At 40.2% G+C, this 14251-nt stretch overlaps 1 protein-coding gene across 4 annotated transcripts in view; it reads right to left on the bottom strand.

The window, feature by feature from the left end:
• Window positions 1–13859, bottom strand: part of LOC115132237 (msx2-interacting protein-like) — a 41836-nt gene extending 27977 nt beyond the window's left edge. For 2 of the 4 annotated variants that reach the window (XM_029664665.2, XM_029664666.2), the window contains exons 1-3: window positions 13486–13859; window positions 10523–10843; window positions 3744–4358 (exon numbers count right to left, since the gene is read on the bottom strand). In XM_029664665.2, the coding sequence (XP_029520525.1) occupies window positions 3744–4358; window positions 10523–10843; window positions 13486–13568 (1019 nt within the window). In that variant the 5' untranslated portion in view covers window positions 13569–13859. The other 2 variants (XM_065020754.1, XM_065020753.1) reach the window with 2 other exon arrangements.
• Between the last annotated feature and the right edge of the window lie 392 nt (window positions 13860–14251).

Raw genomic sequence — 14251 nt, 5'->3', positions numbered from 1 at the left:
AGGCAGCCACCAATTGTGCAAGTTCTCCCACTTAAAAAGATGAGGCTTGTAATTTTCATCATAGGTACACTTTAACTATGACAGACAAAATGAGAAAAAAAATCCAGAAAATCACATTGTAGGATTTTTTATGAATTTATTTGCAAATTATGGTGGAAAATAAGTATTTGGTCAATAACAAAAGTTTATCTCAATACTTTGTTATATACCCTTTGTTGGCAATGACAGAGGTCTTCACAAGGTTTTCACACACTGTTGCTGGTATTTTGGCCCATTCCTTCATGCAGATCTCCTCTAGAGCAGTGATGTTTTGGGGCTGTTGCTGGGCAACACAGACTTTCAACTCCCTCCAAAGATTTTCTATGGGGTTGAGATCTGGAGACTGGCTAGGCCACTCCAGGACCTTGAAATGCTTCTTACGAAGCCACTCCTTCATTGCCCGGGCGGTGTGTTTGGGATCATTTTCATGCTGAAAGACCCAGCCACGTTTCATCTTCAATGCCCTTGCTGATGGAAGGAGGTTTTCACTCAAAATCTCACGATACATGGCCCCATTCATTCTTTCCTTTACACGGATCAGTCGTCCTGGTCCCTTTGCAGAAAAACAGCCCCAAAGCATGATGTTTCCACCCCCATGCTTCACAGTAGGTATGGTGTTCTTTGGATGCAACTCAGCATTCTTTGTCCTCCAAACACGACGAGTTGAGTTTTTACCAAAAAGTTATATTTTGGTTTCATCTGACCATATGACATTCTCCCAATCTTCTTCTGGATCATCCAAATGCTCTCTAGCAAACTTCAGATGGGCCTGGACATGTACTGGCTTAAGCAGGGGGACACGTCTAGCACTGCAGGATTTGAGTCCCTGGCGGCGTAGTGTGTTACTGATGGTAGGCTTTGTTACTTTGGTCCCAGCTCTATGCAGGTCATTCACTAGGTCCCCCCTTGTGGTTCTGGGATTTTTGCTCACCGTTCTTGTGATCATTTTGACCCCACGGGGTGAGATCTAGCGTGGAGCCCCAGATCGAGGGTGATTATCAGTGGTCTTGTATGTCTTCCATTTCCTAATAATTGCTCCCACAGTTGATTTCTTCAAACCAAGCTGCGTACCTATTGCAGATTCAGTCTTCCCAGCCTGGTGCAGGTCTACAATTTTGTTTCTGGTGTCCTTTGACAGCTCTTTGGTCTTGGCCATAGTGGAGTTTGGAGTGTGACTGTTTGAGGTTGTGGACAGGTGTCTTTTATACTGATAACAAGTTCAAACAGGTGCCATTAATACAGGTAACGAGTGGAGGACAGAGGAGTCTCTTAAAGAAGAAGTTACAGGTCTGTGAGAGCCAGAAATCTTGCTTGTTTGTAGGTGACCAAATACTTATTTTCCACCATAATTTGCAAATAAATTCATTAAAAATCCTACAATGTGATTTTCTGGATATTTTTTTATCATTTTGTCTGTCATAGTTGAAGTGTACCTATGATAAACATTACAGGACTCTCATCTTTTTAAGTGGGAGAACTTGCACAATTGGTGGCTGACTGAAGCCCCTGGTTCACTCCAGACCTGACTGCCATTCACCAGCACAAAAACATCCTGTGGCGTACTGCATTAGCATCGAATAGCACCCGCGATATGCAACTTTTCAGGGAAGTTAGGAACCAATATACACAGGCAGTTAGGAAAGCAATGGATAGCTTTTTCAAAAAGAAATTTGCATCCTGTGGCACAAACTCCAAAAAGTTCTGGGACACTGTAAAGTCCATGGAGAATAAGAGCACCACCTGCCCACTGCACTGAGGCTAGGAAACACTCTCACCACAGATAAATCGACACATTTTTCTACAGCTGGCCATGCTTTCCACCTGGCTACCCCTAACCCGGTCAACTTCAAGGCTTCGACTCTGTCAATCACCACATTCTTATCGGCAGACTCAACAGCCTTGGTTTCTGAAATGACTGCCTCACCTGGTTCACCAACTACTTCTCAGACAGAGTTCAGTGTGTCAAATCGGAGGGCCTGTTGTCCGGACCTCTAGCAGCCTCTATGGGGGTGCCACAGGGTTCAAATCTCGGGCAGACTCTTTTCTCTGTATACATCAATGATGTTGATCTTGCTGCTGGTGATTATCTGATCCACCTCTACGCAGACGACACAGAAGTATACTTCTGGCCCTTCTTTGGACACTGTTAACTAACCTCCAGACGAGCTTCAATGCCATACAAATCTCCTTCCATGGCCTCCAACTGCTCTTAAATGCAAGTAAAACTAAATGCATGCTCTTTAACCAATCGCTGCCCACACCTGCCCGCCCGTCCAGCATCACTACTCTGGAATGTTCTGACTTAGAATATGTGGACAATTACAACTACCTAGGTGTCTGGTTAGACTGTAAACTCTCCTTCCAGACTCACATTAAGCATCTCCAATCCAAAATTACATTTAGAATCGGCTTCCTATTTCCACAACAAAGCATCCTTCACTCATGCCTGCCAAACATACCCTCGTAAAACTGACTATCCTACCGATCCTTGACTTCGGCGATGTAATTTGTAAAATAGCCTCCAACACTCTACTCAGCAAATTGGATGCAGTCTATCACAGTGCCATCCCTTTTGTCACCAAAGCCCCATATACTACCAACCACTGCGACCTGTATGCTCTCGTTGGCTGGCCCTCGCTTCATATTTGTCGCCAAACCCACTGGCTCCAGGTCATCTATAAGTATTTGCTAGGTAAAGGCCTTGCTAGGCCTTATCTCAGCTCACTGGTCACCATAGTAGCACCCACCAGTTGTACATGCTCCAGCAGGTATATTTCACTGGTCACCCCCAAAGCCAATTCCTCGTTTGGCCGCCTTTCCTTTCAGTTCTCTGCTGCAAATGACTGGAACGAATTGCAAAAAAAAAAAATCACTGAAGCTGGAGACTCATATCTCCTTCACTAACTTTAAGCACCAGCTGTCAGACCAGCTCACAGATCACTACACCTGTACATAGCCCATCTGTAAATAGCCCATCCAACTACCTCATCCCCATAGTGTTATTTTTTGTTGTTGTTGCTCCTTTGCACCCCAGTATCTCTACTTGCACATTCATCTTCTGCACACCTATCTTCTGCACACCTATCACTCGTGTTAAATTGGTCATTTGTAATTATTTCACCACTATGGCCTATTTATTGCCTTACCTCCCTTATCTTACCTCATTTGCACACACTGTACATACTTCTTTTGACGGTATGTTTGTTTATTCCATGTGTAACTCTGTGTTGTTGTTTGTGTTGCACTGCTTTGCTTTATCTTGGCCAGGTCACAGTTGTAAATGAGAACTTGTTCTCAACTAGCCTACCTGGTTAAATAAAGGTTCAATTAACATTTTAAAAAAGAGCGTGCAAAGCTGTCATCAAGGCAAAGGGTGGCTACTTTGAAGAATCTCAAATATAAAATATATTTGGATTTGTTTAACACTTTGTTGTTTACTACTTGATTCCATATATGTTATTTCATAGTTTTGATTTCTTCACTATTATTCTACACTGTAGAAAATGGTAAAAATAAAGAAAACCCCTTGAATGAGTATTTGTGTCCAAACTTTTGACTGGTACTGTATATATTTTAACTTTTTTGACCAATCACAAGTGGAGCGCCACCTCTAATGGACGAGCCGCTACTGAGAGACACCATATGATAAACTACAGGGGACAGAATGCATGACAGTGAAACTGATGAGAACTCACTCTACCTACCTGCCACTGGTGCTACTGCTGGTGCTGCTGACGCTGCTGACAGAGTTGGAACTGGAGGAACGGCTGCGAGAGCCGGTGCCACTGTGGGAGCGGGGAGGCCAGGATGCTGGACTCGCGAACCTTTGTGGAGAGAGGTTACGTGAATGTGAAGAGTGTGGAGACAGGCTGCGACTGTCGTGGTAAGATCGATCTCCATGTCGTCCCTGCTCTTCTTGGTACAGATCCCTGTGATCTATGCTGCCCAGTATAAAGGGTTCTCTGGCACGAGTATCATATTGAGGCTCTGGTGTATCAAAGTGGCTCGGGCTCCGGCTATGTGAACGATAATATCCCACACCAACCGATGAAGATCCTCCACTTCCTCCAGCCACAGTCCCAGCCCCACCACCTGTTCCACAGGCACTGACGCAAGTACCTACAACTCCTCCACCGACCCCTGCAGAGCCAGCCCCAACACCTCCACTGGCAGTGCCAGAGCCAGTGTTAAGCATTCTCTCCCTGGTATCTCTGTAATAGTCTGAGTCGTAGTGACGCTGCCGGTCAAAGCTACTGCCAGCACGCTCGTGATGTCCGTAGGCATTGTTATCATATGCTCGATCCCGACTTTCAGCAGTCCTGAGTGACAGGGAGAGGGATGGAAGGAGGAAATGGAGAGAGTGAGTGAGAGAGAGAGAGAGAGAGAGAGAGAGAGAGAGAGAGGAGAGAGAGAGAGGGAGAGAGAGAGAAACGTTATGCTTTTTGACACTAATTAGTAATCAACTAGTTGAGCTTTACAAGGTGGTAAATAAAAGTGTCAGGCTATCAAATAACTAAGACAGCAGTCAAGTTGAGTGTTCAAAGGGTGTTTCTGTTTATTTGAGACTTGAAATATACAGTAAACATATCAATTAATATCATACTTTACTTATTAGATATTTGTAAAAATTTCTCATTAATTCATATTGCTCATTATATTTTGCAGAATTTGTCACTGTTATGCAGATACTTTCTGATTTCTATCTAAATTAAATTGAACAATTACTAACTAGGCATGGCGATGAATCTTTCACTTGTTTGTGATTTTTCCCCCCTAGTATTTGACAAACATCCAAATCTTCGCAATTGGAAAATGTCATGAAAACTAGATAAAAGGAGTAGATATTTTGTACATGGAATTTACATGTGCTCAACAGAAAATCAGAATGAAAAGAAAACTAGTTTCTATATAATTCTCATGACCCACACAATAGAGAGCACAACCGGATGTGGAAAAACAAAAGTCTGGAGACTTCAATGGATGCAGTGCTAAAACCTAACGTTATTAAAAAATATATTTGTCCTATTCTGGACAGCCGTACATTAATAGTTTAGGATCAGACAGATCAAAGATGATGGTTAGCTCCAGTTTATATTTTGCAACCCTAATAACAATACAACAAATGTTATTGACGAGAAGCTATTTCAAAGTATGGAATCCATTCTTAAATGGAACTGAGGAGCATTTCAGGCACTAGACAAGTAGTTGATAGTTCAATACTAATCTACTGAGCTCGCATGTTAGCTTGTCATTAGGGATGTCCAGGATTAGATTTTGATATTATGATAACCCTAAAATATCGCAATTACATGGTTTTCACTGTATTGTGCAATTAAGATCATAATGTTATTGCACAATTTGTTATGTTATCTTTTAATTAAATTCACAGGGGTAGCTGCTAGCTAGAAAGATACCGCGCTTATTCATAATCAATTATGTAATCAGTACAATGCAGAAGTTTCTGAGGATTATCCTGCAAGATACTGCAACTTGCTATCTAAAGTAGAAAATCACCAGACCTCCTAACTGGTAGCTGGTCACGGTGTGACAGCCTTCATCTATGTCAGAATGGCCTAAAACACCAATCGAAAGATTTTAGGTACACTGAAATTGATTGATATCCTCTGCTCTGATACATTAGTACAATTCTATTCATTAGTTATGTTCTTATAGCAGGTACACCACCACCTCAATAAGGAGGCAGTCGGGGTCCGTAAAAAAATGCATGAGTTAGCGAAGTGGTGAATTATCAACAAATATTTAAAAATGGTGTGAATTAGGGCAGAGGAATAAAAAAGCCCAATTCATGCCTACTTAAAAATGGAACAGCTTACAATGTAGCAAACACACTTAGATGATTAATTCACATTTTCATACGTATGAGATTAATCTGTGACTTATTGAAACGCAGTATAAAAGGGGCTGGCGGTGTAACTTCTGCTTTGCTTGAGTCTATCAATCTCAAAGAAACCAAAGTATAACTAATATACAATCTAATTGAAATTATAAACTGGGTGATTCGAGCCCTGAATGCTGATTGGCTGACAGTCGTGGTATATCAGACCGTACACCACGGGTATGACAAAATATTTATTTTTACTGCTCTAATTACGTTGGTAACCAGTTTATAATAGCAATAAGGCACCTCTGGGGTTTGTGGTTTAGGGCCAATATACCTCGGCTAAGGACTGTATCCAGGCACTCCGCGTTGTGTCGTGAAAAAGAACATCCCTTAGCCGTGGTATATTGTCCATAGACCACACCCCCTTGTGCCTGATACATAGCTAGCTGTAAAATGAAGCTTTACAATAACTTAATTTCCGAATAAAGTGATGAGTATGACGGAAGTCTAAATGATTGGTTAGTCACAATTAGAAAGTTTCAAAAACCTGATGTTACTTTAAGAAGAATGGCCAATGGGGCATTTCCCGAGTTGCAAAATACAATATAGTACTGCCTGTTGTCAAACTGGTGAAGTTGATCTTCCTTCAAAACAAAATTGATTTTTAGGGTGACTTTTTAAAAATGTATTTATAAGAGATAGTTTGGATTGGAGTGTTTGCAAGTTGTTTTAGATACATTAAGTAGCTAAAAGGCTGGGAACCTAAAACATTGTATGAATGAGGTTTAGCTATTAATTAACAAAATACATATGAAAACCATTCTGGGTGAAACAAAAACAGTCAACTTAAGTGGAAAAATCATTTATTTGCAATGAGCTATTACTTAACAATCGAGCCCACTAGCCTTTTTTTCTGTTAGCAAATGCATACATATTTATGTTTTCAGGTAGATTTGCATGGCTGCATGATGACATGCTGGACAATAGAGCTATATAGAGGACTCCTCTTTGTATCTGTGCCATTATACCATCTGTGATATCCTCAGTGGTGCTGCACATGCAATCTTTATTTTGAAGTAGTATATTTTCTTCTTCACGATTGGCTGATCCCTCCTGATGACATGTTTAGACATGACTCCAACTAGGTTACCATGAGGGATCAGTCAATGAATTTGTAAGTCCCACCCAGTTGACTAAATAAAATGGTGGAAGCCCTCAATGACGCTGCCCATGCTAATACAGCCTTATGGTCACTAGAGGCCTCTATCATTCTCTATATGCCCCCACCCTAAGTTTCTGAGCAAATATTTGTATTTATTTAATATTGGACATAAAATACTTTAAAAACACCAGGAAATCAGCCCCAAGCGATTTAAATGTTGGAAATGTGTTCCCAATTATTCCCAAGCATAACAGAGAGACTCATAATCATATACAAATGCAAGCAATATTTAAAATTATTATGTTTTAGTCAAATATCATATTACATATTTTTGGGCTTCTTGCGGTCAATTTGCAGTCTACAAATGATTTGAAATGATGTTCCGGCCCCCTGACCATCCACTCAACAATTAAATTGGCCCACAGCAAAATCTAGTTGATGATCCCTGCTCTATGGTTTGGACGCAAACTTTTGTGAACTCCTCCATGTAGATATTTGCAACTATGCTGTTTAGTCCAAATCTGGACAGAACCGCGTTAACCTATTTTGGGACTTTCTGAATATTTGAATCTCAAATGTGTGTACAATGCCAGTGTCTCCATTGTCCTGACACTCATGGAATTTGAATCATTCATGAATCGTAAAATAATTAAACCTATTAAAGGCAGGATTTGTATCTATAATTGTTTGTTACCATCACATGCTGGTACTGTATACAGCGAACGGATTGCTAGCTAGCTACTGTAGTAGGTGTGTTGCTGTCAAGTGCATGCACTGCCCATAGCCATAAGGAATAACGATTCTTTGGCACTGACATATTTTTAGCTACTTTGTGGCTGCCAGTATCATGTAAAAACTGTGAGGTTAGTGTGAATATGTCATGCTACCTACTAGATCAACAAAAAATTATAATAATCGCAGTTCTCTGATTTTACATGCAACATTGTAAATTGTGACAATTAGGGTTGCTGAAGCCAATGGATAATTTGGCTTTCAGTATAAATTCTACATCAGGAATCTGTTCCTGGACTTATCCTGCTCTTGGGCTCAGAAGAAAAAAGGACTTGACCACAAGTTTCCAAGGTTAGGCTACTAACGATCATGTAGCAAGACCAAATGAGAGACTAGCTATCTAAACATTGGCATAAACCCTTTAGTGGTGGCAAATCTGACAGTAAAATGTAATATACAATAGCAATTCAAATTGGGTTGAATATAATCCGATAACTGATACAACTATTAAATCTGACGTAATTGTTCATGGTTTTAAAAGCATTCAGAGGAGGTGCATGATTCCTTCTCTGTTTACCATGATCTGGCCTGTATCTACATTTTTCACTTTAATGTGAAAAATGCCTCAGCAAAGTGGTACTATTGACTAGGGAGAGCAGGGATTAGCAGCTGGGAAGTGGGCAGGGTAGGTTCAAGGTGAGGGGAGACAGCAGGTAAAAAGTAAAGAGTCTGCAAATAACAACAAGCAGTTAAACCGTATGTTTAACAGCTACTTCTGTTAGTGAAAAATATGGAGAGAGACAGGGGTTCAAACTAGGGGTTAGAGAGAACAGCTAAAATACACAGGGCAGGATATACCAACCTTTTGAGACAGCGGTAACCCGACCTACAATTCCAAATACAATCTAGGGAGACAGAACTTTGTGAGCAAAAAAAGGAAAAACCAATAGGGTGGGCATAAAAATGTATCAAAAACATTCTGGTAGGTTTATGTTCAAACAAAAGTCTTTGCAGCCAAGATAATAAATTATTCCAAGCAGATGTTTGCAGTGCTAATTCCAAAAAGAGTCAATGTAAAAATATATCCACAGTATAGGGAGGTTTATGTTCAAAATAGTAATCCTCGTCAGTATGGCAGGAATCCTCACTTGCTTTGATCAGATAATCCAAAAATCAAATCCAATTGTAACAATATTTTGATGTGGTGGAAAATAGTCATAGGACTAAACTATCCTTTCAAAAATGGTTACATAAAACATAACTGATAAAAATAAAATCATGGAAAATTAGGCTACAGAGTCCAGTCAAATCAAGAAATTATATCCAATTGTCCAGCTTCTGTAAACAGTGCTCTATTGATACCCCATGAGCAATGAGTCTGGAACATCATGGCACACGATTTTATGGAAAAGTCTTTCATCTTCATCTTTAATAGTCCGCCACATTCTGTGTGCAAAATTGAGCAATAGTCCAACTTGATCCATTGAAGCAAAAATTATCTGACCGTAACAGTTTACCTGTCAGAAATAATCCAGTTCACCCAATGATTCTCCCGAACATGTACAGTTCCCTTAAAGGCAGTAGGTTTATTCTTTGGGAAGAAGTTGACAGGATGATGTGTGTTCTGATTCTGGGAATAATTGTATCCAAGGATGGACAGATGTAGTTCCACATTCAGGAGGCAGGTAATCCAATGCCAGAAGACAGGTAGCCCCATATTTCCATGTAATTGTATTGATTTGTATGATCCAAAAATAGTCCAAACCTCTAATAATTTATGTTTAATGCTTCCCCCTACATCCAATGGACAGTCTCACTCTTTCAAGAGCAAAAATATAAAAATAAATAATTTGAACCACCAACAAAATTAATTTTTCAAAAAAACTTTTCAAAAAAAGTGTTTGTAATTTGCTCAACATTTCTGTCATTTCTCTACAAAGTTGATCAACAGTAGAGGTCTCCCAGCATTTAATTCTTAAAACCTGAAACAAAACATAATCCCACACAAAACCGGAAAACCCACAACTTTATTGAATGATAGAATATCCTTTTGTGATTGGCCAGTTTTAATCCAACGGGAATACATATCCGGTTTAGGTTATCCACATGACTCCGGACCACAAGGGAAGTGATGCATTTGAAAACACCACTGGAATGGGTGCAGAATGATCGAGAACCCAATTTCTACTAATCCAAAAACTAATGAATGCGTCTTTAATATGCAAATATGTATTCTTGGTTGAATTGTTATACAAAAATGACCCATTAATCCACCAAGGAGGGCATGGTACTCCAGATCAGGGTGATTCCAGGGAAGGCCGCTGGAACAAACTCTCTCCAGCATCCATTAATCCCGGGAGATTTACGATATCCAATATGCCCCATACTCTCTGCAAATGGGATATCCACCTCACAGGAATGTTTAAGTTTACAAAGATAATCCTCAACAGCAAATACGCTATTTACTACACACATAGAAATACAATTGTGTGCATGATATACATACATGCTCATTTACAGTTTATCTTGGTGTCTACCATATCAATCCATGAGCGATGGTGACGCTCTGAGGATTTTGGAAGGGATGCCTACAGATTTATTCCTGCGTATGAACTTATTTTATTTCCCCCTCATTCTCCTCTTTAACCCCCAAACAAGTAAATGAATAGATTGTGGAATATGCTTGGAGGTAAGGCGTTACAAGAAACCAAGTTCCCCCTGCGTTCAGAGAAACTTTGTCCACTTACCCGTCTAGTCTGCGTTCATAGCGTCCCTCTCTGCTGTGGAGCAATGCAGGGGGCACATACACCAGGTCCCCTGCCACCCTTGTGAACCCTGAAACATCCCGCCCACGAGAGCCTAAGGACAGGCTATTGTCCAGCCCTCTCACGGCACTAGGGATTGTGCCTGGCTCATTGTAATCAGTGCGCAAGTCTCTATCCCCCATCTTGTTGATAGAATTATGAGCCTTCTGGGCACTTTTAATGTCCACAAAATCAACAAAGGCTGCAACTCCACCTTCTGACCCCCGCTTTGGAAGGACCTTGACACTCTCCACACGTCCATATCTATGGAGGAAAGGGGGAATTATAAGGAAAAGAGATCAGCAACAAATAATTAATTGATTTAAGGTGTATGCCATATTTCATTGGAAATGGAAACAGGTCAATGGGTAAAGGAGCCTAATGTTCACCATATATGTGTTTTATAATATTGAAATGGAAGGGAAAACCTAGTCAGTTGCACAACTGAAAGATCTCGCTCTCTCTCATCCCTTTGTGACACATTCGTTATTTTTCACAATGCATTGTTGGTTAAGCAGATAGCACTATACATACATTTTTCAATAGAGGATGTATTCTAGCTATTCAAAGATGGAACTCTGATGAGGTCTGCACAATGCAGCATAACTACACGTGACATTTCCTGGTTTCCTCTTGCTTGTGGGTGCAATATGTTTTATGCAATATGGCATTCCAAAAAGGCTTACGAGAAATACAGGAAAAAAGTGATGATTTCAATCGTTACCTTGAATGTATGTAGCCTATAATTAAAATGGTTTACTGTCTGAAAATGTATTTTTTTGTAGCCTATGGCGTTTATAAACCAACTGGAGAAAGAAAATTGTGTTTGGGGTTATTTGCCAGTCTTGGAGAGCTTAGCTCCATGCAACACTTTTTTTCTATTCAATGAAAACTAGAGCATAAATCTGTTTCTGCTTATTTTCCGAAAGACACCCTGAGAATGCCCATAACTGTAGTCTCTCTGTCATGCCAGTTCTCACATTGAATACCCTCCGACGCCATTTTAGAAAACCGTTCACACTGCTTCCTCATTCTGCCGTCCCCCATCTTCAAGGACTCCAATCACAAATTTAGCTGTCATGCACCTGCATACGCTGGCTGTTTCTTGTTACAAAAGCTTTAACTAAAGACTGCTTGAAGAGCAGTGAGTAAGTAGACTACCCCGAAATGTGTTTTCCACGCGCACTCATTCCCCTCAACAAAATGCTTCATCCTCAAAAGTCAAAACAATATGTATGTGATCAATTGTCCAAAACGTTTGTCTTATTATACGTGTTATAGCCTAAGCATATTAAATTTTTATGACGTAAACAATGCATTAAAATCATAAGCATGACATAAATGCCCCGCAAGATTTGAAAAACAGTTAGGCTATCATAAGCCATGCATCTGACAATACCATCAAAGGCTAAGGATTACATTGAAGGAAAGTATGCCTAAATAAACGTCCGTTTTGGCCATTTCGGACTGTATTTTGTAGGATACTCTTGAAGTCATAATGATCTGATGAATATTGTCTACATACACTGCATAGCAAACAATGCGCTTCAAATCGTAGCAGAAATACATACGCCATTTAGCCTACAACACAGGATAGACAGCCATAATGTTACATGAATGTAGCACTTCAGCTAACGTAAAGAAATAATACGGATGTCACATCTTTTAATTAGGCTACTCCTCGTGCCTAATTCGAAAGATAGGCAGGCTGTTTTTTCCTTGGCGGCCAGTATGGAGCTAGAGAGCGCACACAGCGTCGAAACAAGAACCAAATGTATTCAGATGTTGGGAAATGTTTAATGCACAAAAACGATAGCCTTTGCCGTCAAATCTGATTTGACATACTGATAACAATGGGAAGTAATAGTAATGGAACAAAGTGGCAAAAATGTTGCCCTTTACATTTCAGTAGTGAAAAATAATTATTTTCAACAATAGCCTACCGTTTTTATATAAAGTTTTTTTTTTAAGTAAAAAAATTGCTATATCAACATGTAGTCTACAATCGAGAATATGATCCGTGCCATATATAGCCGTGTTTCTTATGTTGGCAGTTTCATTAGGGCTTATAATCATCATATGGTCGTTTGTTTACACAACCTATGAATGCAACCAATGTAAAGGAAGGAAATCTTAGTGGCATTGTAGGATATCACTGTAATCTATACCAAATGTTATGTTAATCAACTGAATAACAACTAATAGCAACATTCAATGAACATTTCAGTTTATTTTGATAGTCAACTGGTATAGCCACTGACATTTAATGACATTAGGCTAATTGACGCCATATCAGTTACATTATGATGCTGCTGGCAAGAGTCAGCTCTGCATCACTTCACACAAGCCACCTCAATATTTGTTACAATGTTGCAGTGAGTCTTGGCGGAACTGCAAACTACCTCAATTGTTTTTGCTTAGTTAGAATTCCATTGCACGAGACACTCTCCGCAACTGGCAAGTTTTAGGCTAACCATAAAATTGTAAACACAATTCAAGTCACTGTCTTAACACACCACAACCGGTAGGCTGTTACAGTGGCAAGAGTATTCAGTGGTGCTAGCTATAGCTGTTTTGCTAAAGCAATTAGCTAGCTAGGCTATTTCCAAATCCACGGTGTGGGAAAGATGGCTTACAAGACCGCGAAATGCAGGTGTGGGTCATAAGATTGAAATTTGTACGTTCATGTTAGTTAACTACAATATCTATCGACTTACTCTTCATCCGAATTTTGTGAGCTTGTGTTGCTGGTTTGCTGGCAGTTGCCTAGCCAGGCTACCTACTGTCACTGCCTGGGCAATTCGCTCCAGGATTGATCATCTTCTGATTTTAGGGGAATCCGGCAGACAGATGCTGACAGTTGTGACCTACTCAATCAAATATTCGGAATAAGATCGTTTACTCACCGCTTGAAGTGCTCAATAATTTTCTCCTCTCGTACATTTTCGGGTAAATTTCCCACCCATAAATGTCTGGTTTCACGGACCATACTGTGCGCTCCTGTCCCCCGATCATACAGAAGAGTTTGTGATGTCCTTATATTTTCCGATACAAAGTCAAATACGTTGCGAAATTGAGCGCAGCAAAGTATTGTGCGTAGATCATCAACTGTTTGTTCTGACCCAATGTAACCATTAGGTTCAATTATTGCACTCTGTTTGATTTCCTTTACTGTGCGCGATCTGGGTGTACGAGCATGCGGTCTATTACCATTCCCGTGACTAGGCGCGTCCCTGACACCATGCGACCTTTGGCTGTCGAAATAATGCTTGTAGCTACCTAAAAAGATGCAGCACCCTTGCTCGTAATGAGGCGCACACAGCGCACGCGTGGCACTGTGTGTGAACTATTTTTCCGCTTTCAGTTGAGATCGCCTTTCGTCTTGCGCATGCGTGGGTATCGAATGCTTGAGTTTGGGGTTTGGGTCATTGGTTTGGGTAGACGACGGGTATGAAATTAATCTTTCACACACACAGGCAGCAACTGGAAAGCAGTCCAACAACAGGCCATTGAAACATGTTTTACATTGTGACATTGAATAGTGTATTATCCATTGGATAAGAAAACATATAAAACTGTAGGTTACTGCAGTTACTATACAAAGACGCAAATGACAAAAACAACACATTTAGTAATAAAACCTTTATTAGACAGTTGTACTAAGCTTATATA

The sequence above is a fragment of the Oncorhynchus nerka genome, linkage group LG7 (assembly GCF_034236695.1).
Source record: "Oncorhynchus nerka isolate Pitt River linkage group LG7, Oner_Uvic_2.0, whole genome shotgun sequence".
NCBI classification, from domain to species: Eukaryota; Metazoa; Chordata; class Actinopteri; order Salmoniformes; family Salmonidae; genus Oncorhynchus; species Oncorhynchus nerka.
The sequence above is the reverse complement of the archived record's forward strand: the minus strand, read 5'-3'. Positions and strand labels throughout refer to the sequence as shown.